The sequence below is a fragment of the Pan paniscus genome, chromosome 8 (assembly GCF_029289425.2).
Source record: "Pan paniscus chromosome 8, NHGRI_mPanPan1-v2.0_pri, whole genome shotgun sequence".
NCBI lineage: Eukaryota > Metazoa > Chordata > Mammalia > Primates > Hominidae > Pan > Pan paniscus.
Window position 1 is genome coordinate 105,814,942 of NC_073257.2, and position 25,076 is coordinate 105,840,017.

Sequence of the window (25,076 nt, forward strand, 5' to 3'; positions counted from 1 at the left end):
CAGAGACTGTGGAATACTTTAACATATCTGGTTCAATAACAAATTATAATAATGAAATCAAACATATTTAGAGGAATCCATACAAATTAAGGGTCAGAGTTTCATCCTCTGTATAGAATATGATGTAGGAGTCTTTTTAAGTATACGTAGGATAATAAAATGGATAGCCCACTCAACTATCTTTAGAATGTATGTATAATTTTATACATCTTTTTCCATAGAAACTACAATTGAATTTAGCATTGAGAGATTATGGTATTCATTATTATCTTAGCCAGAGGGTGTTTTTTTAGCTTTTATAAGAAACTTTTAAATTGAAGTATAATATACATAAAGAAAAAGTGCACGTTATAAATGTACATCTCAATGACTTTTTACAAAGTGAATACCCTTGTAACCAGCACCCAGGTCAAGAAACTCAATATTATCATTACCCCAAAAGATGCCCCTTGTGTTCTCTTCCAATTACTCCTTGCCTCCAAGGGTAACCACTCTCCTGATTCTAGCAGCATAGATTAGTTTTTGTACTTTATATAAGTACAGTCATATAGGATGTACTTTATTGTGTTTTGGCTCCTTTCCTTGAATATTCATCCTTAGTTTTGCATATGCATTTGTAGTTCTCACAAGAGGTTTTAGTCCTTGAAATGTAGTTCAACAAACATTATTCAGCCAGGAACTGTGCCCGGGGCTGGGGACACAAAAACAAATAAGGGCAAATTCCTGCTGTAAGAAATATTTAATCCAGTAGTCTCGTAATGATCAGAATTTAGTGTAAAGTGAATTCCTCTTTGTCCAACAAATATTTATTCAGTGTCCACTAGAGGACAGGTGCTGTATCACAGGTGCTAGGGATAAGAAATGAACAAGCAGACAAAAAATCTAGCAGAAATCCTCTCTTTTCTTCCTGTGACGTGCATGGGCAAGTTCTGCCCACTAATATTCATTTCCCACTATGTCCTGCATCTGATTTAACATAAAGGGAAGTAGCAATGGAAACTATTTCTTCTGGCAACTTGGAATATGAGAAGTCCCTGGTCCTTGGGCCATTTTTCAAATCAGTGAGTGTGGGAGGTATAATATTTGTGTGTACCAATTTCTGCCTTATTCCATTCTCTCCGCTGCTGATGCTGCCTATACTGAATGCAATGAAAGTCTGGAACCTAAGGAAGCCTTTGGGTGTTAGCTTACTTTGGAGTCAAGCTGAGCAGTCTTCTTGTTTTCCAGAGCCATGAAGTGAGAAGAGACACAATTGCCAAAGCTGTGATGGAAATCATACAGCTTTGAATTTGTTTTAGTAACATGGAATTCTAACATGTGTCACTGTTCATTAGTACTGGCTTTTCAGAGCCTCGTGAATTACTTGGGTACAAAGCCATGACATTAGAGGCATGAGGGATTAGAAGACAATCCAACACCACTCTAGGATTGATAGTTTAGGAAGAAATGCAAGAAATCATCTCATTTTGTTTGGTTGGTTCATTCCTACCCCCCATTCTCCACATTTTTATGAAAAATTTTAAGTATATATAAATGTAGACAAAATAGTAAAATTCACTCTTATGTATCCATCTTTCAGCTTCAAAAATTATCAACTCATGCCAATTCTTCTCTAACCCCTTGTTGTTCCCCTCCTCTGATTATTTGAAGCAATCCCAGATGACAAATAAATTACTCATAAATGTTCAGAAAGTGAGATCTCCTAGTTTTAATTCCTCTAGTTCACAGGTTCAGCGGTGAATTCACTAAGCTAGTTAGTGGTACTTATATTTAATCCCTGGCTTCAGAAGTAAAAGTGATAAGCTTTACTAACAGAATTACTATTATTATTATTACATTATGACATAATATAATATATTCTTGTACTGTTTGGCCTAAAACTACCTCTTTTAAGCCTCTCATTCAGTTCTCCAAGGAGTTCAACAGGGTGTGGGATGGCTGATTGATGTTCTTTTTCATCAGTAATTTCTAAACCAAATCCTTGTGGATTTTGAAATTGCAAATATATTTGTCCAAGTAAAAGCTTCAACTATTTGGTAATAAAATGGGTCTAAGACTCTTCCCAAACCTCATGTTTCCCATTTTCAGTCTGTGTGCAAAGGAGGAGGTTGGTTGGTGTTCATGGAGCCAGTGTCAACTGCCTGTCTGTTACGAGATGTCACAGCACAACCAGGCATGCAGCTTAATTTTTTTTAGGTTTCCCAGGCTCAAAACCACAAAGTACCATTGTTTTTGCCAGTTAGAACACTCCAGAGGTTTCTAGAACAAGCAGAAAAGATTGTTAGTGCCTTTGTCATGAAAATATGTAAAATGTTGCTTTGGCTGCTTTGGCTATCATAGCTGCTCTGATTGTATCTCAAAATGTCACCCAGGGTATGTGGCAGTCATTGTGAGGAATCGGGCACCAGGCACCCCTTGATGAGCCTTTGATGAGGAGATGATTAGGAGTAAAAAAGTGCTGCATAGATTATCTGCATAACTAACACTGTAGCAGACAGCCATGCAGACATTTTTCTGTATACAACTCCCACTCATTTTTCTGAGAGATAAAAGCAGCCAGGATTGACAATCTGTCAGTTTCACCATTTTCATTGTGTACTTTTTCTGGGCAGGTTATTCACATCGAACTCCTTTGATGTGATCAGTGATGATGCTTTTATTGGTCTTCCACATCTAGAGTATTTGTAAGTAAAAAAGCTTTTTTAAAACATGATGATTCAGGACAAGTACTCTCAAGTTCCTGTAACTGTTTGACAAAAAATATTATAACTTATTGCAGATTCATAGAAAACAACAACATCAAGTCAATTTCAAGACATACTTTCCGGGGACTAAAGTCATTAATTCACTTGTAAGTATGAATGTTGCTATTACTTTTTAAGCTTGCTAATGGACAATGCAGTTTGATCACCTGTGGTTAATGCACCTACTTTATGAGTGTCCATAAAAATTTAAGAAACCCAAATGACTTCTCTCCATGCACACTTGCCATCTTTCCCTGTCATCTGTCAGAGGGTGTTCAATAAATTGATTACTATTAATATTTTTATCCAAAACCAACCATAATTAGAAAAGCAATCTAATGCAGGGAAATTGTGTGCCTGAAATAACTTCTTTTATTATCTACATCATTACTTGCTTCATGGATCATTATGAGTTGACTGTATAATTTGATATCAGCTTTTTTTCCCTCTATAAGCCCTCACTTTATATACATTTAAACATAATATAGCCACAGGCGATGTCTTCATAGTACCTGATCAACTTGTTTATCAGTGAAATATTTAATTACTCAATGGATGATTACAGCTAACAGCAGTTGTTCTTAACAGGGAACAATTTTGTCTCCCAGGGAACATTTGGCAATATCTAGAGACATGTTTGGTTGTCACAACTGGGGATGTAACTGGCATCTAGTGGGTGAAAGGCAGGGATTCTTCTACTGCTTAGGAAAGCCCTTCACGACCAAGAATTATCCAGCCTAAAGTGGCATCGTGGGCAGGTTGAGAAACCCTGAACAACAGGACCCAAACAATTTGTTTCTTCTAGCCTCCCTCACCCTCTACAGACAAACACATTCACACACACACACACACACACATATACACACACAGGCACACATGTGCATACACACACACACTCACACACGCACTCTCACATACACACAGATTATTTTAAGGAAACTAGAAGAGCATGGAAAGAAAAGGCCCTAACATTTACATCACTTTTCATCTAATCCTCTCAATAATCCTGCCAAATAGGCACAATAATCCCTGTTTCAGAAATGAGGAAACAGTCTTGGAGGGGATATATGCCTCGTGAGCTGATTAGTTACGGAATTATGAGAACATCTACTTAATTGTTGAATTGCAGTGACTCTTCATCCTTTCAACAGCTATTTCTCAATCTACCTAATATGTATCTTATCAGTTCTAGATACAGATGCAAGAGATCCAAGTGTCATAGTCATTCTGTCAGCTTTAACCTGTTCTCTCATCATACTTCATTCCCAGCTCTGCTCTAGGCCCTAGGATGCAGCAGGGAACAAAGGAGACAAAAATGCCTGTCCTTGGACTGAGCCTGATTTCCAGTGTGTCCACGCGGTTGTCACTCTGCCTCCACCAGGCCCCTTTCTCTCCTGTTGCTTGTTTTGTAGCAAAGAGAAGCTAATAGCCAGATATATTTTACAAAATCATACCTTTCAAGGCTTCTGTATAGAGTTATTATAATAAAAAAACAGTGTTTGCAATACTACTCTTCATGTCAATGACATGATATGATGCAAAGATGGCTGTTTACAGAATGAATGCTATGCAATTTTATCACAGAGCTCAACACTGCCAAACCTCATTTTTCAGACAACAAATAAACAAAAGAAACAAATATATGGAAGGAGAAATGGAAATTCATGACCTCAACTTGAAATCCACTAGATTCACATACATCCCAATCCACACGGCCTCTGTCCAGTGCTTAGCATCATGAGAGCTGTAGGGAGGATGTAGGACTCTGGTGTCCTCTCGAGGAACCCAGATATAAGCTTCACCTGCCCAATTCATCCAGCTGTGTCTCCTCTCCAGCCTAAAAGCCTGTGGTTTCTCTCAGGCTCCATGCACAGAACAGGAAAAAATGTTTCCCTGTCTTGGAAGGAAGGAGGGAAGGAAGGAAAGAAGGAAGGAAGGAGGGAGGGAGCGAGGGAGGGAGGGAGGGAGGGGAGGGGAGGGGAAAGGAGGGAAGGAAGGGAGGAAAGAGGAAAGGAGGGAGGGAGAAGGAAAAAGTGGAAGGAAGATGAGAGAGGAAGGGAAGGGAGAGGAAGGGAAGGGAGAGAAAGGAGGTAAGGGGAAGAGGAAAAAGGGAAAGAAAAAGTCTGTTTGACATCCTAGTGTAGGACACCCATTTTGTTTACTGGAGCCTATGATGTGTATCAAATGAAATGGGAATTTAAATATGGGTCTTAATGATGCCCTTTCTTTAGCAGTATGGAGCCTGTAAGAGAGAGAGACTGGTACAAAACACGCTTAACATCCAGAAAATTTCAGGTTCAAGGAACACCAAGGGCAGCCTTCAAAGAGAGGCATGACTCTTAACAGGCAGTGAAAGAGAAGTCCCACCTCTCTGAGCTGGTGCTGGAGGTAGGAAGGTGTTATGAGGGAACAGGGGTTAAGGCTGTGGCTAAATGAATATGACCCTTAGGTCTCTTGTATCTTTAGCTAACACTTATTGGGTTGACTGATATGGCATTGCCAATGTTAGGCTGTTTTTTATCTACAAAAATGGCAATGCCATATGGTTCATCTTAAATAGTTTCTAAGATGTGACACATGCTTTACAAGGAGTAGGGCCTACAAAGATGAGTAAGATCTAGTCCCACCTTAGAGAAGCTCAGGCTAGCAAGAGAAATTGGACAAATATTTTCTCACTGAGTGCCTTTGTCCCCAAGTTATGTTCTCCTTTCAAATTATGCTATTCTTCATGGTACAATTCCTTCCTTCCATCCTTCATTCTTTCCTTCCTTTCTTCCTTCCTTCCTTCTTTTATTCCTTCCTTCTTTCCTTTCTGTCTTTCAAGGAGAGATGGAGTAGGGAGGATCTGAAACCCAAATTTCCCTCTGCCGGCTCAGTAAGTCAGGTTCATTTTCCATTATTTATGGCGTATTAATAAATCTGGCATTTGTCTGAGCCATTAGTTTCCTTTTTAAGACATTAGGCTTCAAAGTGCACTTTTCTCCACCTCAGATCAATCCTTCCCAATCAAGGCAAACATTCAAGCTGTGAGGAATTAGCACCTCACCCTCTAACCTGCATGCATTGCAGGAAGAGGTTACAAAGCTTTCTCATATTCTTGACTTCATCATAGTCTCCTGACAACCCCGTGAAAGAGACAGGGCAGTAGCACTACGTTCATAGATGAACAAGCAAGTGGAGGTATACCATGAGTTGAAGCTGCTCCCCAGTTACTAAGTGGTAAAGCCAGACAGCTCCCACCGTCTTTGATGAGACATCCGGTGCTATGTCCACTGTGCCAGTTACCGCAGGACCAGATAGCTTTTATTGAGCTGGCTGGATCCTTCCATGGGACATGATTTGAGGAGAAAATATGACTAGAGAAGAAAGAAAAGATCCTGAAAACAGGAAACCTACCCTCATATTTCATCTCGAAATGCAGATAGTTGGGATTAGACGTATACTTTCAGGGCCAGCTGGTTCCCACTCTGGCCTAACATTAAAGCCACTCCCTTACCTGTGCCTTTATATAAATTTAGTTCACGCCTAAGAAACAATGCACTTTCTCACCTTCTTATACAGAGATGTCAGTAGATTTCTCTTCTAAGAGACATTTACAGATAACTTAAAAGTTATTATAGGCCGGGCGTGGTGGCTCACGCCTGTAATCCCAGCACTTTGGGAAGCCAAGGAGGGCAGATCACTAGGTCAGGAGATCGAGACCATCCTGGCTAACATGGTGAAACCCCATCTCTACTAAAAAATACAAAAAATTAGCCGGGCGTGGTGGCGGGCGCCTATAGTCCCAGCTACTCTGGAGGCTGAGGCAGGAGAATGGCATGAACCCGGGAGGCGGAGCTTGCAGTGAGCCGAGATCATGCCATTGCACTCCAGCCTAGGCGAAAGAGCAAGACTCCGTCTCTAAGAAGTAAATAAATAAATAAACAAATAAATAAATAAATAAATATAAAAAAGTTATTATATATACCTGGCTATCAGGCGAGATCCTCCCCTCCCCTGCAAATTAACCCTTAAAACCCTGCAAATTAACCCTTAAAAAGGGAGAGAGACTTCTTAAAGTTAAGTCCTTTCAAAGCCTGTCAAATGCTGGGATTCTCAATTACTTTATTTTGAATCATTGTTCTAATGTTATGCATGTTTCACTTTAATGTTTGAATGGTTTGTATATTTTAATCATCTTGTATATTTGAATTTTTCTGATGAATATATGTTATTTTGGTAATCAGGAAAACATGAATAAAAATTAGTTTATGAATAAAAAATTAATTTATGGCCAATGATGACAAAATCTTCAAACATTATGTATTGGCTTCTAGTAATACCTATGAGTCTTTAGTAATGATTGCTTTGTGTGCCATTAAGTGTCACTGTGGCTAAGGCCCAGTGGAGCCAGCATTGTTTGCATGCATATATATAAATATTTGGAGAAAATTATCATCAATCTATATGTATTGTAGAGTATCCAATGGTTGCTCAGCACTGAGGGGGTACAAAGGACTATATAACAGTCCCCAAACTCAGGATGCTTGCGTGTTCCCAATCAGTTGCACAGGATGTCTTTGTTTTAGCCTTCACATTGCCTTATATGTAAAGAGGTAGTGCAATGTAGCAGCTAAGAGGGTGATCTCTGCCACCAGACTGCCTGGGTTCAACTCTCTCTCTGCCAGCTCAATAGGACAAGTTTATTTTCCATTATTTACTACTTATTAATAAATCTGGCATCTATCTGAGCCATTAGTTTCCTTTTTAAGACTTTAGGCTTCAAAGTGCACTTTTCTCCACCTCAGATCAGTTCCTCGGCTTTGCACCTTAACAGCTGTGGAATTTGGGGCAGGCCATTTAGCTTCACTATGCTACAGACTGGACATGTAAAATGGGGTTATAATAATAATCTCTTAAAATGGGATGGGGAATAACAAGGCATTTAAGAGTATTAGTGCCTAAGGTTGTCTTGAGATTAAGTCAGTTAATAAATGCAAAGTGCTTAGAACAGGGCCTGGTATGTAGTAAGCACCACTGTATAACTAAAACTCACTGCCCAACCTCCATTAGTCCTGGATCAGAATTCTAAATGCTATAGTGTATATACCATTTAAACATTTTCTGTGAAATTTAAGTAACTACAAAGTGCTCAGAACAGGGCCTGGTATGTAGTAAGCACCACTGTGTAGGAAAAAACTAAAACTCACTGCATAACCTCCATTAGTCCTGAATCAGGATGCTAAATGCTACAGTGTATATCCCCTTTAAACACTTTCTATGAAATTAAAGTAACTGCACTTGCACCGCCGCAGGTTCAGAGAGACACAAACCCAAGCTGAGAATCTGCATTGCAGGGGGGCTGGTGCACCCCAGATGGCTGTGGGCGATGCTTTCTTAGCAGCAGAGCCCGGTGGCACTGAAACAAACGCGGTGTTTGAGCCAGTCTGGTCTGCCTTAGAGAGAAGACTTTCCAGTGGGTTCCACAGTCATAATCGGAGGTTTTCTTGGGTAAATGATGAAAACACCAAAGGGCAGGAAATGGTCATCATTTCTGTGAAGAAGGAATGGCCGTCTGCCTTTGAGAACACTTGACCTTACTCAGCCAGTTTCAAGGTAACTAGACATTCAGCTGCGCAATATCTCAGTTGTTTTAAAGAATGTTTCTGGCCAGGTGCGGTGGCTCACGCCTGTAATCCCAGCACTTTGGGAGGCCGAGGTGGGCGGATCACAAGGTCAGGAGACCGAGACCATCCTGGCTAACACGGTGAAACCCCATCTCTACTAAAAATACAAAAAAATTAGCTGGGCGTGGTGGCGGGCGCCTGTAGTCCCAGCTACTCGGGAGGCTGAGGCCGGAGAATGGCGTGAACCTGGGAGGCGGAGCTTGCAGTGAGCCGAGATCGCGCCACTGCACTCCAGCTTGGGTGACAGAGCGAGACTCCGTCTCCAATAAATAAATAAGTAAATAAATAAATAAAAGAATGTTTCTTAGGTGAACTTTGAACCAGGACCTAGAGAATGGTGCTTAGTTGAAGGCAACTTTAAAGAGCCTCCACGTTGCCTTGGGATTTCTGCCACAGTGGGGCTGTGGGGAGGGAGGGTCCTTCCTGAGGTGGGGGTCCACACCAGCTGGTGGGGACTGCACTAGTCACTCACAGGGCTTTGAGCTTTCTCCCCCAGTGCCTTGGCACAGGGGGCCTCAAAGGAGCATCCTCTGCTCTTTTCTTTGCCTAGATATGTACGCTTCCTCTCGTCTACTCCAGCCTGCCTCATTCATTCATTCATTTAAAAGTATCTATTAGGCTGTGTGCGGTGGCTCATGCTTGTAATCCCAGCACTTTGGGAGGCCAAGGCGGGCGGATCACTTGAGGTCAGGAGTTCAAGACCAGCCTGGCCAACATGGTGAAATCCCATCTCTACTAAAAACACAAAAATTAGCCGGGCATGGTGGCGTATGCCCGTAATCCCAGCTACTTAAGAGGCTGAGGCAGGAGAATTGCTCGAACCAGGGAGGCGGAAGTTGCAGTGAGCCGAGATAGCGCCACTGCATTCCAGCCTGGGTGACAGAGTGAGACTCTATCTCAAAATAAATAAATACATAAATAAATAAAAGTATCTATTGAGGGCTTACTTTGTGCCAGGCACTATGCTAGCACTACAGATAATGGAAAGAGAACCATCCTTCTAGTACTCATTGCAGAATTATCCTAGAAATAAAGGAACATTGATTAAATGTTTCCTCAAGTCTCTCATTGACTGTGTCTTCACCCCTCTCCCAATCGGCTCCACCCCACCCCAGTCAGATATTTTAGTGCCACCTAGTGTGACCTCCATCCCCTAGAAAAGCCTGTTGTCAAACGCACTGACCCCTAAGTACGTGGCCTAAAGTATCACCTATCCTAGTGTCATCTATTAATTTTAAAGATGAAGCCATAGCCTCTCAGTGAAAATGACAAAGCTGTGATTTAAGAGCAAGAATAGGACTTGGAGATCATTCTGACCCAGTGATCATTCACTTTATAGAAAAGGGAATAGCCTGAGCTCAAACTCAGATATCCACTTCCCTGTCCACGTCACCCCTGTACTCTGTGGCTGAGTTCTGGGCCCTAAAGTGAGTCTGACTGGCAAGGGGTCCACTTTGGCCAACACAGGAGCCTGGTACTCCTTAAACCAAAACATGTAGAAAGTCTTTTTCCTGACAACTCTGGTGGCTACCTGGGACTCCTTGCCTCTCTGTCCTTCATAATTTTTCTTCCTCCTATTCCTAAGAATTAAGAATTCTTATATCTAGTATTAAAATTCAGCTCTGCTTAACAGCTCTTGGCTAACAGATCTTTGCAGAGGAAGGAGGGTCCCCTACCGCAATTCAGGGTGACACTCTCTCAAGTCGTGACACTCTCTCTAGTCATGACACTCTACAGGAAAGAGAAGGACTAGACACTCTGTGGGCCAGGACCCGTAACATGACGTTCCAGAATCACTTGCTTTTGATGGGCTCTGTATTAATGGCTGGAAGAAAACATGACTAAATCTTAACAGTGGTTACTTCTGCTATGATAATTATTATTTCTCTCCTTTTTTAAAAAAATAATTTTTGCACTTTCCAACTTTTCTTGAAGTGAAGAAATAATTATTATTCCATATATATGTGCATATGTAGTGTGTGTATATGTGTGTGTGTGTATCAATAAAAGTAAAAGATGGGACTTTTAAGAATACCAATGCATAGGATTATCCCTACTAAGAGAGGCAGAAAGAATAGATGATCTCAGCTTCCTGAAGCAAATATTTTAAAGTGTTTAGATACTTAATATCACTGTTTAATGGCAATAACAACAAAGAAAAAGATTAGTTTTGTGGTCTTAACACATAAGGTTTAAAAATTCACCTGCAGATACAGTTTTTCCTGGAATCCATTACAAAGATATGTATATAAAAATATTAGTAGCTACATGTGTTAATTCTCACAATAAGTGAAATTCATATCCTTTACTCAGTTTTGCAGATGTCAAAACAGAAACCCAGAGAGGTGAAATTAACTTGGCTAAGGACACATTCCTAAGAGTGATGACGTTCAAATTTAATCCCTGGTGGATTTGGACGAAGTTGGCACTTAAACCACTACACTACCCTAAGTGATGCAGGAAAGAATAGCTACAACCAGTTTTAAAAATACTTAGCACGTATAGCAACTAGAGCTTCTGTTGAGGAAAAGTTAATAATAATATTACTATATCATTACTCTGTGAAGCTGGGAGTGGGATGAAGACAGAACTGGGAAAATTTTATCCAGGTATTTTGCTTTCTGGTAGCAAAACTCGGTGCAGAGGTGGAATCTGAAGAATCAAATAATCCTAATATCAACCCTAAAATAACCCTAACCCTAACCCACAAAGTGCTATCTCAGTCTCTCTAGCTGTTAAAATTCCCTGATAGACACAGGATCTCATTCTACTTACCCCTTTTTTAATGACTAAATGCTGAGGAGGCTTCAGGGAACGTCGCGTGACTTGCCCTTTTTTTTTCCTGTTGCCCCTGACCCCGGTGCCCTCAGCACCCCTCCACTGCAGCAAATCTCCCTGAAGCCCTCAGATGCCCATGATGATTTGTGGAGGCAACAGGCCCTCATCACAGCTGGCTTTAAGCTGGCGCAAAGAACCACAGCGGTGGCTTCAAGCCTCGACTGCCCTGTAGCCCCAAACCTCCCTAAAGGGTGAGGGCCTGAAACCGCATGAGAGTTTTCTAGGAAACAGGCAGCTCCCTCCTGCAGGAGGTCTTGTGAAAGACATTTGCATGACCTGACCACTCAGGCCCCCGAGTTCGGTAATTCCTAATCTAACCCTGTAGGTAGCTTTGGAACTTGACAAATGCAGCCAAATGATTGATTTCAAATGACTGAACCCTCACTGGACAGAACCATAGATATATACAAATACTAAGCAACAGGATCCTTTCAAAAAGTCAACTTTATTCTTTGTTTCTTCTGATTATAAAATAATAATACATGCTTGATGATAAAAACTCACAACATAAATATGTATTTACACAGAAAAGTGAAAGATTCCAGTAACCCTACACCTACCTCATTTTTAAAATCTCCTACAAAATATTCTGTGTTACGTATGGACCATAGTTTATTTACACGATCCCTTATATCTCTTTGTTGTTGTTGTTGTTTTTGTTTTTGAAACAAGGTCTCACTCTGTCACCCAGGCTGGAGTGCAGTGGTATGATCATGGCTCACTGCAGCAGTATGATCATGGCTCACTGCAGCCTCAAGTTCTAGGCTCAAGCCATCCTCCAACCTCAGCCTCCCAGAGTAACTAGGACCACAGGCACACACCACACCCAACTAATTTTTGTATTTTTCGCAGACAGAGGATTTTGCCTTGTTGTCCAGGCTGGTCTCGAACTCCTGACCTCAGGTGATCCGCCCACCTCTGCCTCCCAAAGTGCTGGGATTACGGGCGTGAGCCACCATGCCCTGGCAACCTGTTAACATTTTTTGCAGAGTAATTCTCAGGCTCTGTCAGCATTGCTTTCCTAAGTCGTTCTCTGCCCAAATCCCTCTGCCTGCTTTCCTTTTATCCAAATGTAACCTGTCACTGGAGCCTCCCAGAGACTTAGGGAAGCTGTCTGAACTCCAGCTCCCTAGCCTTGGGTGTCTGGAAGCCTCACTCTCATTTCTGAATCTTACTTCCTCTTGAGTCTGCTTCTCTTAGTGAATCCAGGCAGCCTTCTCATGCCCATCACTCACCAAACCTAGACATGAAGCTTCATCCTCTCTCCTCTAAGAGCAGTTCATTGTGGGCAAGGATTTCATTGAATTTTTGGTAGCGGAGCATCAAAGGGTTGACACTGGGTTCAGCGAATCCACCCACCATTTCTCCCTCTGGCTCCCCTGCCTCCCCCACCCTCTGATTCCCAAGGCAAAAGCCTGTCACAAGAGGTTCTCAGGAAATTTAATGCCTCATTCCACAGCCCATCGGGCCAGCCTGTCCTTCTCAGCCCCATCTCACAATTCTGGTGAATTAGAAGCCCTCCATCTTGTCATGCAAAAATACTGCCTCTCCATTCTGGAAGCCCCATAGCTCCGAGTCTGCAGCTCTGTTTTGCCATCTGTTCTGTGGTTAGCTTGCACGTGGATCATGTGAGGCCTAAAGCTCTACTCCTTCGGGCAGGAAGTAGAACTTCCAGATTCACTCATTATTTAAAAGAATCCCACAGGGTACAGTGGCTCACACCTGTAATCCCAGCACATTGGGAGGAAGAGGCATGAGGATAGCTTGAGCCCAAGAGTTCAAGACCAGCCTGAGCAACATAGCAAGACCCTGTCTCTACAAATAAAAAAAAAACTTAGTTGGGCATGGTGGGACACACCTGTGGTCCCAGCTACTGGAGAGACTGAGCCCAGAGGATCACTTGAGCCAGGGACGTTGAGGCTGCATTAAGCTGTAATCACACCACTATATTTCAGCCTGGGCAACAAAGTGAGACCCTGTCTCAAAAAAAAAAAAAAAAAGAATTCCCCTTGGACAGTAAGACAAGCATGGTGCCTTCTCCTGTATAGCCCCTATTGGCAGTAGTAATTCAGGATTTGACTGCTTAATCATTGCATGCCCACTGTCCTGTGACTCAGCCTCCTCTAAATTTATGCTCTGCGGCCAGTTGCAGTTTTTACCAGCTTCAGAGGAAGGGACATCCACTTAGAAGTTAGTATGATAACTTTAAGCCACATTGTGCCAGAAAATAAACTGAGACACATAACATGGGAGTGACTCTGGACTGGTCCAAGACATCAGAAAAATCTCTTCATTCAAACACCAGTCAGTAAGATGAATTATGGAGACATTCTCTTGAATAGTCTTCCTTAGCAGCATTTTATTAATTTTGCTGTATGTGGACAGCCATAGCAGTTCATTCATGTGGTCTGTTTCTAAACGTTGTTTCTTGGACAACATACGTACAGAAGCCGTTCTCTTCTGACACCAGCCACTCTACTGAGAGTAGTTCAGACGCCTGCACCATCCTTGATTATCTCATTTCCTTTTTTCAATAATCTTATGAGATAAGGTATTATTATCTTCACTTAAAAATGAAACAACTGAATTTCCAAGAAGATACATTACCAAAGTCACACAGCCAGTAAACGCTGGAGTCAGGATTCAAACGTAGCTCAGAATCACTCCAAAAGCCATGCTCTTTGTCACAATTGGACCGCCATTGACAATGGAACATTCTGACTCAGTTCCTATTCTTGCATTCCAAGGTTCATTGAGAACCATTTTCCAAACTAGCAGTAATTTCTAAAACCTAGAAAAACAGCATAACTAACTTAAAAATAAGTTCTAAAGATCATGAATGTTTGCACTTGAGAAACCTTATATTTAATTAGTGGAGGTAGAAGACATAGACTTTTGAGAATGTTTTAAAGGGAAGTTGAGAGAATTTTCAAGGGTTTAGAGGCTAATGGTATGGGCTCTTTAGTTTTAGTTTAGTTTTTTATTTTTATTGTGGAAAAAAAAACACCTCTAAGAAAAGTTTATAACGTGTATATATATGGTGCTGGTTAAAAATAGAAAATTACACTACCTGGTGACCTTCCCCAGTCATACAGCATTAGCACTGTGCTATGTCTATATTTGTGTACTAGGGACACATTTCCCTTTCCTTGACATTATCAGGACAATTTTTTACTCATTAACCTTTATTAGAATCATTCTAGTGATTTACGGAAGAACAAATAGAAAGGGAAAGGGAAAATCATTCCTGTGATCACAGGAAAAGAACCAGAAGAAGGAGAAAGAGGGGGATGATTAAAGAGAATAGATGGATAGGTTTTTATAAGAAAACTTTTTTCTGAGGTGGAATGAATGGTGCTAGAAAGGAAAAGGAGGCGTGGGCTTTAGAAAGGAGAAAGGATGTACTGGGGAAGAGATAGAGCTACTGGCACTGTGGGTTGGAGGTTTGGTTGCTCTCCGGAGCAAGCGAGGAGGAAGCAGGCAGAAGGGGCAGCCCAGGCAAGAGGAGGGGGCGCATTTTGGAGATGGACACTCACCAGTTTGGTTAGTCATCATTTGGGAGATATCCCCTAGATTGAGCGTCTAAGAGTGTGAATCTCTCGTGTTCTGTTCTAAATGGAAAGATCAATGCCCAGGAATCATTGTTGTTTTTAACCAACATAAAGTGTTGTTTAAATATTGAGTGCGCCTGTAATCCCAGCACTTTGGGAGGCCGAGGCGGGTGGATCACTAAAGCTCAGGAGTTCAAGACCAGCCTGGCCAACATGGTGAAACCCTGTCTCTACTAAAAATACAACAATTAGCCGGGTATGGTGGCGGGCACATGTAATCCCAGCTACGGGAGGCTAAGGCAGGAAAATCGCTTGAACCCGGGAGGCAGAGGTTTCAGTGAGCTGAGGTCACACCACTTCACTCCAGCCTGGGTGACAGAGCGAGACTTTTGTCTCAAGAAATAAAAGTAAATAAATATGGAGTGGGTGTTGAAGTGAACAGGTTAGGAACTGAAAGGACAATAGCAGGAATCTGAGTAGTAGTTCAGAAGAAACAAAAAGGACCACAAGTCTTTTAGTAGGCTGGAAATGACAAAAGAGACTCATAACTAAGCTTTATCATTAAATGCCTTTGTTTAATTTATCACTACAGTTTACATCACCTTTTTTTTTTTTTTTCCAGGAGCCTTGCAAACAACAATCTCCAGACACTCCCAAAAGATATTTTCAAAGGCCTGGATTCTTTAACAAATGTGTAAGAGGACCTAAGAAATCACTGAACAATTAATTAATTTGCAGTCATTAACAAGGAAGCCTGGTATTGATTATTATAATTTTTAATTGGCTTTTAAATTAAAATTAGGGTTTTTAAATCTAAATTTTAACTGGCCAAAAATTTAAATTTACATGGACTAACATTTGAGTCTTCTATGGTATTTATCATTGGAAATTCTGAATACATGGCACCCAGGCATTCCTTTGACAAAGTGTGTGTCAATACGGCAGGGAGCGATGATAAAGGACTTTGACGGGGTGGGAAGAGACCCGGCTAGAAATTTCAAAATCCCTTTTTTCTCATGAGGTCCAGGAAATAGGGCTACAAAGGAAAAACATAAAGGAGTCTGGGAAACTGACAGAATAAAGATGAAAGGTTACATCCTTGGGTTGGTCAATCAACAGAGAAATGGAGCAGGAAGTGGGGGAAGGGAGAAAAGTTTGCCTTTTTTCTCATTAGACTGAACAACAACTCTAAGCTTAATCCCCAGGAATTTGGCTTAAGCCCCAGGAAGGGAATGAACTTAATTATTTTTGACCCTTTTTCAAACAAAAGAGCTTTCAAACTTTGACTTTTAAGCCTCCGAGTGAAAGATCTTTGCAAGGAATTTGTATATTTTGCTGTAAGCAAAGCAAGTAATATATGCCTAAACCTCTCAAAAGCAATTCAGCTTCATTATTTGCCTTCCAGAACATTAGAAAGGTATTTAAATGTCATAAGGTGGAAGACAGGAACAAATGAAAGGATATATGAAAACAAAAGCTTTTTAAAAAAATTATTCAGGTACTTGTCTGTAGAATATATATTCAAAACAACTTTTCTCCAATAACAAACAAAAAGAAAATCTGAGTCAAGTACTTTCTTCCAAGCCCAGTATTTAACTTCAAATCAGTAGCCTAATGAAAAACTTTCTTTGTTCCTTGCAGTATTTCCCCAGCCCCTCCTCCATGTCTATTACCTCAATTCCTGAATGATATGGTTTGATTCCAGGAGAATGCCCAAATCAGGATTCTTCCAAGAGAGTCCTGGACAGACCATAGTTATCCTCTCTGGTTTACAGTAGCCTGAAAGGTTGCCACTCATTAGTGTGGGTCAGAGTTCTCTTGGGAGACTAGGTCAGTTCTGGGAGTGTCTTGGAAGTTAGAACACACTCCATGGGTGACGTGGGATGTAGCTCATTGGGGGTCCTTTACCCCATTTTTGTGTCAGTCTATACCCTACACTAGTGAAAGACAAAACAAAAAAATATTGAAATTGGCTCAGTCTCTCATGGGAATCCCAAGAGGGGTTTAGCCTTTTGGACCTACTCTAATATGCCCAAATCAAGAATTATCTTAGAAGTACAAGGATCCATGCCAACTTGCCTTTTAGTGGATTTCTTGGCTTTCTTGAAAGTATCCTCTAAAAAACATTTTTAAATGTTTGGGCGTTTAAAAATTATTTATGTGTGGTGTGAAGAGTAGGCAGCACCTATCTTAAGAATTCTGTGTGACCAGGAAAGGAGGTGGAATTCCTGAACAGAAGCAATGCAAATACACAGAGAACTTGGTGAGTTGGGGTCATATGTGGATATGTAAATGGTCTATGCTGTATAACTTATTACAGGCATGAGCGATTGTATGTCTGTGTTAACTCTGCTGTGTCAAAGTCATTTCCTATTTAAACTGAATTTGTAGACCACGGAAGAGGATCAGGATTAATTATGTCTGTGAGGAAGAAGAAAAGCAAATAGCTCACTTGATTAAATACATTACAATAATCACTACATTCTGTCGTTTAGACCTGTGCTGTCCAGTAGGGTAGCCAGCAGACCTTATGGTCACTGAGCACCTAAAATGTGCTCCTAGTACAACTGAGAGACTGAATTTTAAATTTTACTTAATTTTTTAACAGTTAAATTTAAATTTAAAAGCTGATTCTCAGCTCAATTATTGGAAAATGTTAAGTACGCTTGGAATAATTTGGGTATATACACCTATTTTTTTCAATTATGAATTTTATGACATCTAAATATAGATCACCTATTTCTGGTAAAATTTAGCATCTGAATTGAGATATATTGTAGGTATAAAATACACACTGGACTTCAAAGACTTAGTATAAAAAAGGAATGTAAAATATCTCAATAATGTTTATATTGATGATGTGTCAAAATGATAATCTTCTGTATGTATTGGGTTAAATAAAACATATTATTAAAATGAATTATACCTGCTTCTTTTTACTTTTTTAATGTGGCTATAGAAAATTTTAAATTACAATTACGGTTCATATACTGTTTCTATTGACAGCACAGCCCTAGACTAAGCCGCTTTGGAATTCAAGAGGGAGTAAGTGATGAGGTTCCATTGACTGGGTAGTCTTCAAGTGTGCATGGTGCTAACTCTCTGAGCCCAAAGTGAATGAGTGGTCAGTCAGGTTCCAGGCAGGTTATAGGGCAGAATGCAACGCCGGGTAAGGTCATTCTGCACATGTTAATTGTTGATGTAGAACTCTTTCCTGCGTGGGTAGGGCCCTTGTACAGCAAAAGCAGCTCAAGTTTGTCTTTCAGGGACCTGAGGGGTAATTCATTTAATTGTGACTGTAAACTGAAATGGCTAGTGGAATGGCTTGGCCACACCAATGCAACTGTTGAAGACATCTACTGCGAAGGCCCCCCAGAATACAAGAAGCGCAAAATCAATAGTCTCTCCTCGAAGGATTTCGATTGCATCATTACAGGTAATGTACTCATCATCATTCCACCTCAAAAAATTAAAATAAGGGCTACCTTTTTTTTTCATGTGCAGGAACTGATATTTTTTATATCTTAAAAACTAGCTGAGCAATTTAATTTTAAAAAAATTATGAACCATTGACAATGCTTCATGTGTTTAAAAGTAAAATGGCCATTTTACTATTCTCTGAAATAAATGTATTTCTTGTGAATATTTAAGATCTAGCCAAGGAAAGAGGTATTAGCTCACAGTTACTTATCATTTCCTATTTTTGCAGAATTTGCAAAGTCTCAAGACCTGCCTTATCAATCATTGTCCATAGACACTTTTTCTTATTTGAATGATGAGTATGTAGTCATCGCTCAGCCTTTTACTGGAAAATGCATTTTCCTTGAATGGGACCATGTGGAAAAGACCTTCCGGAATTATGACAACATTACAGGTATGAAAAGCCTAATGATATTTTGAGTGGTAATTTAAACTGCTTCAGCCAAGGGCAACAAGGAAAGATGAGTGGTATAGGGGAATGCTTTAGCATTTGAATTCCAACTCTACCATTTGTTAAGTGACCTGGGATTGTTCTCTAAGCCATAATTTCCCCACTTGTAAAATGGGAATAATATTAATACTTAGCTCACAAGGTTGTTAATAAGATCATGTGAACACATATTCAAGAAACTTAGCATAGGGTCTAGTATAATACATAAACAGTAAATATTTGAATATTTTTCTTCAAATAAAAGTATTGGATGGTGAATCATGAGTTCTAGTCCAGGTTCTGCCACAGTCTATTTGGGCAAGCTGCTCATACTCACTGACACCCCTCAACCCCTTTTTCTTAACTATAAAATAAGAAGGTTATTTTAGATCAATAAGTCCCAAATTTGTTACACAAACGTGTCTTCTACAAAATGTTAATGTATGCCTTGTAATGAAAAGGATTTTGTGGTCCAATAAATTCATGAACCATATCTTGGTCTTGTAGGTTCATAATACAGACATCTGTGGATCTGAGAAGCCCTGCAGTGAGGAAATTTTTCCAATATTTTTCACCCTTAATTTGGCCATGGAATTTAATTCTTTCTTTTCTTTTCTTTTTTCTTTTCTTTTTTTTTTTTTTTTTTTTTGAGACAGAGTCTTGCTCTGTCACCCAGGCTGGAGTGCAGTGGCACAATCTCAGCTCACTGCAACCTCCAACTCCCGGGTTCAAGCAATTCTTCTGCCTCAGCCTCCCAAGCAGCTGGGACTACAGGTGCGTGCCACCATGTCCAGCTAATTTTTGTATTTTTAGTAGAGACAGGGTTTCACCATATTGGCAAAGCTGGTATTGAACTCCTGACCTCATGATCCGCCCACCTTGGCCTCTCAAAGTGCTGCCATTACAAGCGTGAGCCACCGCACCCGGCCGGAATCTAATTCTTTCTATGAAAACTTTTACTTATCTGGATCTCTTTTTTTTTTTGAGATGGAGTCTTGCTCTGTCACCCAGGCTGGAGTGCAGTGGCGTGATCTGGGGTCACTGCAACCTCAGCCTCCTGGGTTCAAGCGATTCTTGTCCTTCAGCCTCCCAAGTGGCTGGGACTACAGGCATGCGCCACCACGCCCCAATAATTTTTTGTATTTTTAGTAGAGATGGGGTTTCACCAAGTTAGTCAGGCTGGTTTCGAATTCCTGGCCTCAAGTGATCCACCCGCCTTGGCCTCCCAAAGTTCTGGGATTACAGGAGTGAACCACCTTGCCTGGGCTTACTTAGCTGATCTCTTAAGTTTCTTTCCCATTTTAATAATTTTTAAAATTGTAAGTCATAAGTTAGAACATAGGGCTCCCTCTACAATTTTTAATATCAGTTTTAGCTTCTAATACCTTTAAATCTGCTCTCAAGAACACTCACACCTCCCCATAAAAGGTAACCCTTTAGACAAGGCATGGAGGGTCATGATAGATTTTGCTGGTAGCCATCACCCTCATTGCTCAAAGGACCAAGACAGGTCTGGGGCTTGCTTGAGGCTGGGGTTGCTTAAATAAAGGGATCCCTTCCAAACTGAGACCCTTTTGGAATCCTCCTTTCTTTTAGAATCCTTCTCTCTGAAGGAAGAAGGTCATGCTTCCCTAGGCCCCCATAAGTTTTCCAGTGGACTATAGCAGGGTTTTGTGCGGTCGAAACCAGGCTTTTCTTACTTGTGTATGGTTCATCAATTTCTTTGAATGACTCTTTAGATGAGCACTTACAAGAGAAATAAATCATACATCTGCAAACTTTCTGAGGGCATCTCAGAGCTCATCTTGTCTAGGATGATGTCTTAGTCCCTTCCTGCTGCTGTAACAAAAAATACCTTGACTGCATAATTTATAAGAACAGAAATTTATTTCTCATAGTTCTGGAGGCTGGGAACTCCATGATCAAGGCACCAGGAGATTTAGGATCTGGTGAGGGCTCACTCTCTGCTTCAAAGACGGTGCCTTCTCTGTGTCCTAACAAGGCAGAAGGGCAAAAAGGATCTAACAGACTCGCTCAAGCCCTTTTGCAAGGGCACAAATTCCATTCATGAGTGTGGAGTCCTCATGATCTAATCACCTCCTAGACACCCCACTTCTTAATACTATTACACTGGGGATTAAGCTACAACATAAATTTTGGAGGGACAGAAACATTCCAACCATAGCAGATGACAAATATGTGCCCCATACTCAGTCATTATCCCTTCCTTCACTCTAGACAGGCACCACTAATCTATCATGGGAATCTTTCATGTAGAGTGCAGACACGGCCACAGAATCCTTCTCAACACAGTTCCCCAGACAATCACACGCAATGAGCCAATCAGTATTGGTACATGTGTTGGAATCTGGTGGCCATCCTTAATCTAGTCTAAAGTCTCGTTGTACAGAAAAGAAAACTGAGCCTCAGAGAAGTTAAATGATTTTCTTAAGATCATACAAACAGTTTAGCCCTGAAAAGAGTCACAAATAAAACTATTTTGCCTATGGATGAAGCCAATTAGTAGAAAGAGTTAATGTAGAACTTTCTGCTCCGCACTAGCGCTGTAGTCAGAAGAGGCCTAAAGCCCAGATTTGTTCAGCTGTCTCTGGACTTTCTAGAGCCAAACTCCTGCAAGATCAGAATCTACTGATAAATGTCAAACTCTTCCCCAGAGGATACCAAGCTAGGCCACTGACAGATCCCACATCATTTTCCGTGATTTTCCAAAATAACTTTCAGGAGCAGTGCCCATGGCTGCACCCTTCTTTCGATTTTCTTAAAGATTCCTTTTCCTTCTCTTCACTCCTGCCACCAGTGACCTAAAGCTCCAGAAAAGTGACAAGTGGCATCTCCTTTCTTTGCAGGGGAAAGGCGAATTATTCTAGAGCAGGAAGCAGTTCAGACTTAGAGCAAAACAATTACAGTAGAGCCATGGGCTACCCAGACCACAACGCTAGCCTTTGGTTATCTAAGATCTTAGATAAACCAAATTTGAAGTCCTGGAATAGCTAACTTGTCCCCAGCTTGGGTTAAAAGCATAGAGATGCTGGTAGGCCTGGCTTTGAATCCCCAACTCTGACTTCTGCTACCAGAACAGCCTCTCTGAGCTTCAGTTTACTCATGTGGAAAAAGGATAATATTTATCTCTTAAGATTGTTGGGAAAATTAATGAGGTAAATTGAGAAAGCACATAATAGATGCTCAGTAAACAGTAGTTTTCATTAGAATTATGATTAATTCATTTTGTGTCAGGGAAACTAATGCTTTCTTTCTGCAAGAAATAAGAGGAGAACACTCGGGCCATAGCTGTGTGTCCTGAACGTCTAGCGCAGGCTAGATATGACATTAACAACTCAATTGTTGGCAACAAGGCCCCACGAGGCACAAAGGCACAGAACTTTAGGACACTGCTGCCATTGGGCTTTGGAGACCAGCCTTGCCTAATCAACCAAGGAGATCTCTTGTTTCAGGCTGATTTGGGTGGAAGTTGTATGGCCCCAGCCCGCATGTTTACATGCTCCAAAAGAGGATGGCCACACAACTAATCTCTCCTTTGTCTTTTCCCAGGCACATCCACTGTAGTATGCAAGCCTATAGTCATTGAAACTCAGCTCTATGTTATTGTGGCCCAGCTGTTTGGTGGCTCTCACATCTATAAGCGAGACAGTTTTGCAAATAAATTCATAAAAATCCAGGATATTGAAATTCTCAAAATCCGAAAACCCAATGACATTGAAACATTCAAGATTGAAAACAACTGGTACTTTGTTGTTGCTGACAGTTCAAAAGCTGGTTTTACTACCATTTACAAATGGAACGGAAACGGATTCTACTCCCATCAATCCTTACATGCGTGGTACAGGGACACTGATGTGGAATATCTAGAAATAGTCAGAACACCTCAGACACTCAGAACGCCTCATTTAATTCTGTCTAGTAGTTCCCAGCGTCCTGTAATTTATCAGTGGAACAAAGCAACACAATCATTCACTAACCAAACTGACATTCCTAACATGGAGGATGTGTACGCAGTGAAGCACTTCTCAGTGAAAGGGGACGTGTACATTTGCTTGACAAGATTCATTGGTGATTCCAAAGTCATGAAATGGGGAGGCTCCTCGTTCCAGGATATTCAGAGGATGCCATCGCGAGGATCCATGGTGTTCCAGCCTCTTCAAATAAATAATTACCAATATGCAATTCTTGGAAGTGATTACTCCTTTACTCAAGTGTATAACTGGGATGCAGAGAAAGCCAAATTTGTGAAATTTCAGGAATTAAATGTTCAGGCACCAAGATCATTCACACTTGTGTCCATTAATAAGCGTAATTTTCTTTTTGCTTCCAGTTTTAAGGGAAATACACAGATTTACAAACATGTCATAGTTGACTTAAGCGCATGAGACACCAAATTCTGTGGCTGCCATCAGAAATTTTCTACAGTACATGACCTGGATGAACTCAATGCATGATGACTCTTCTTATCACACTTGCAAATGAATGCCTTTCAAACATTGAGACTGCTAGAACCAAGCACTACCAGTATCTCCATCCTTAACTGTCCAGTCCAGTGATGTGGGAAGTTACCTTTTATAAGACAAAATTTAATTGTGTAACTGTTCTTTGCAGTGAAGATGTGTAAATAAGCGTTTAATGGTATCTGTTACTCCAAAAAGAAATAATATGTACTTTTCCATTTATTTATTCATGTGTTCAGAAACAACTGCCAAATAAAATGTTTACATTTTCTTTCATATCCCAGAGGTAATTATTTACAGGAGCTGTTTCATTCTTGTTGTTGGTATGTTGAAGAAATAGTTTTATATAATAGTATTGTATTTGGATCAAGGATTTACGATGTGAAGAATGAGTGAAGATAAAATTATGGGTAATATGATATTGATTACCCATTGATTATGACCAGGTTTATCTGTGGCTGGATCAGCTGATTTTGAACATTCAAAGGTATTTCCAAAGGTCATGGCCTTTAGGGATAATTTGAGGTGAAATGGTGACAAATTAAAAGAAAGGTAGAGAAATTTACCTACTACAAGAAGACTGATTTGAAATTAAGGACAGCAAGACCCATCCTTTCCTGACTGATAAGCCCAGCTAAAATCATCACTCAGACAATTTCTAGGAGAAAGTAAAATCAAGAATTAGGATCTCAATACCCTATTTAGGGTCTTTCTAAACATCTGACAGCTGATAGAGATTGTAACCTTACAGTGCTTGCCTCAAATGTACCTGTCATGAAGGCCTGTTAATCTGACCAAGGATGCTTCACTTCTAGATACCAATTTTGATTTGTTATTTACCTGCTGCAGAGTGCCCAAAAGGCTCATATTTGATTTTCTAAATTTCTGCTTCTAGATCACATGGGTCATTAGCACAATGCCGGTGATAGAGTAGGCTCTCAAAAAATGCTTTTAAAGAAGCACGTGTCCTCCTGTTATAATATCATAATAAACTTTCTGAGGCCTTTTGACCTAATTATTGCCTACCTACTAAGAATGGGGTATTGTTCAGCAGGGGTGGGGGATTGAGGCAGAATAGGGCATGAACCTTGCCCTCTGAGGCCTTAGAAGACTAACTGGGGTGTTAGAACACAAAAAACCTACAGAGCAAGCAGTGAGTGCAAAGTACCTTCTAAAGATTCCAGATTATAAGTATCCTGGGAGTATCAAGATGACTTTCTGGAAGTCTAGGTTCTTGTTTGCACTTAAAGGGAAGATGTAATTTTAAAGGGGGATCATGGCAGAGAAGATATTCCTGGCACGAACTGGTTCTGTGTGCTGCCTTCACGGAGAGGGTCAGAGCTTGCTCCTGCTCATTGTTTGCTGGACTATTTTGCCATATAAGTGTGGTCAGGGAGGGCAGACAGCAGCTGCTGGCACACAGTGCATATCTGGAAGACTTGAGGCATCAAAGGTACACACATACTTACATAGTTTCTGGGAAGCAACTCCCTGGGGAGTTATGCACAGGAACCAGATTCCCATATGGGGAAGATATTAACTCTGACATCAGGATTATGGGAGAGAAGAATACCTCACTCCCGAACTGGCCTTTGAATGTCTTATTTTTTTCAGTTCCTTTTCCTGTAAGCAGCATCATATGCTACTGGAGAACACCTGCTCTGTACAGACTAGGGTGAACTCCAACTCTGCCATGTACTAGCCTTGTCCACAGGCCAGTTGCTTAGCCCCTCTGAGCCTCAGTTTCTTTCCCTGTAAAGAGGGACAATAATACCTACTTCCAAAGATAATGGAAGGATTGAGACAGTACATGCAAGGCAGATTTTATTTCCCAAATATAACCACAACAATATCTGCCATCACATGTGCTCTGTGACAGCCTCTCC

General features: G+C 40.8%; 1 protein-coding gene across 3 annotated transcripts in view; it reads left to right on the top strand.

Moving 5' to 3' along the window:
* The window catches only part of LGI1 (leucine rich glioma inactivated 1), a 40,469-nt gene extending 17,001 nt beyond the window's left edge, over positions 1-23,468 (top strand). The window contains exons 3-8 of one of the 3 annotated variants that reach the window (XM_003825374.4): positions 2,613-2,684; positions 2,780-2,851; positions 15,422-15,493; positions 18,066-18,235; positions 18,509-18,673; positions 22,280-23,468. In XM_003825374.4, coding sequence (XP_003825422.1) covers positions 2,613-2,684; positions 2,780-2,851; positions 15,422-15,493; positions 18,066-18,235; positions 18,509-18,673; positions 22,280-23,115 — 1,387 coding nt within the window. In that variant the 3' untranslated portion in view covers positions 23,116-23,468. The remainder of the gene's footprint in view (positions 1-2,612; positions 2,685-2,779; positions 2,852-15,421; positions 15,494-18,065; positions 18,236-18,508; positions 18,674-22,279) is intronic. The other 2 variants (XM_014346609.3, XM_055093160.1) reach the window with 2 other exon arrangements.
* The last annotated feature ends 1,608 nt before the right edge of the window (positions 23,469-25,076 follow it).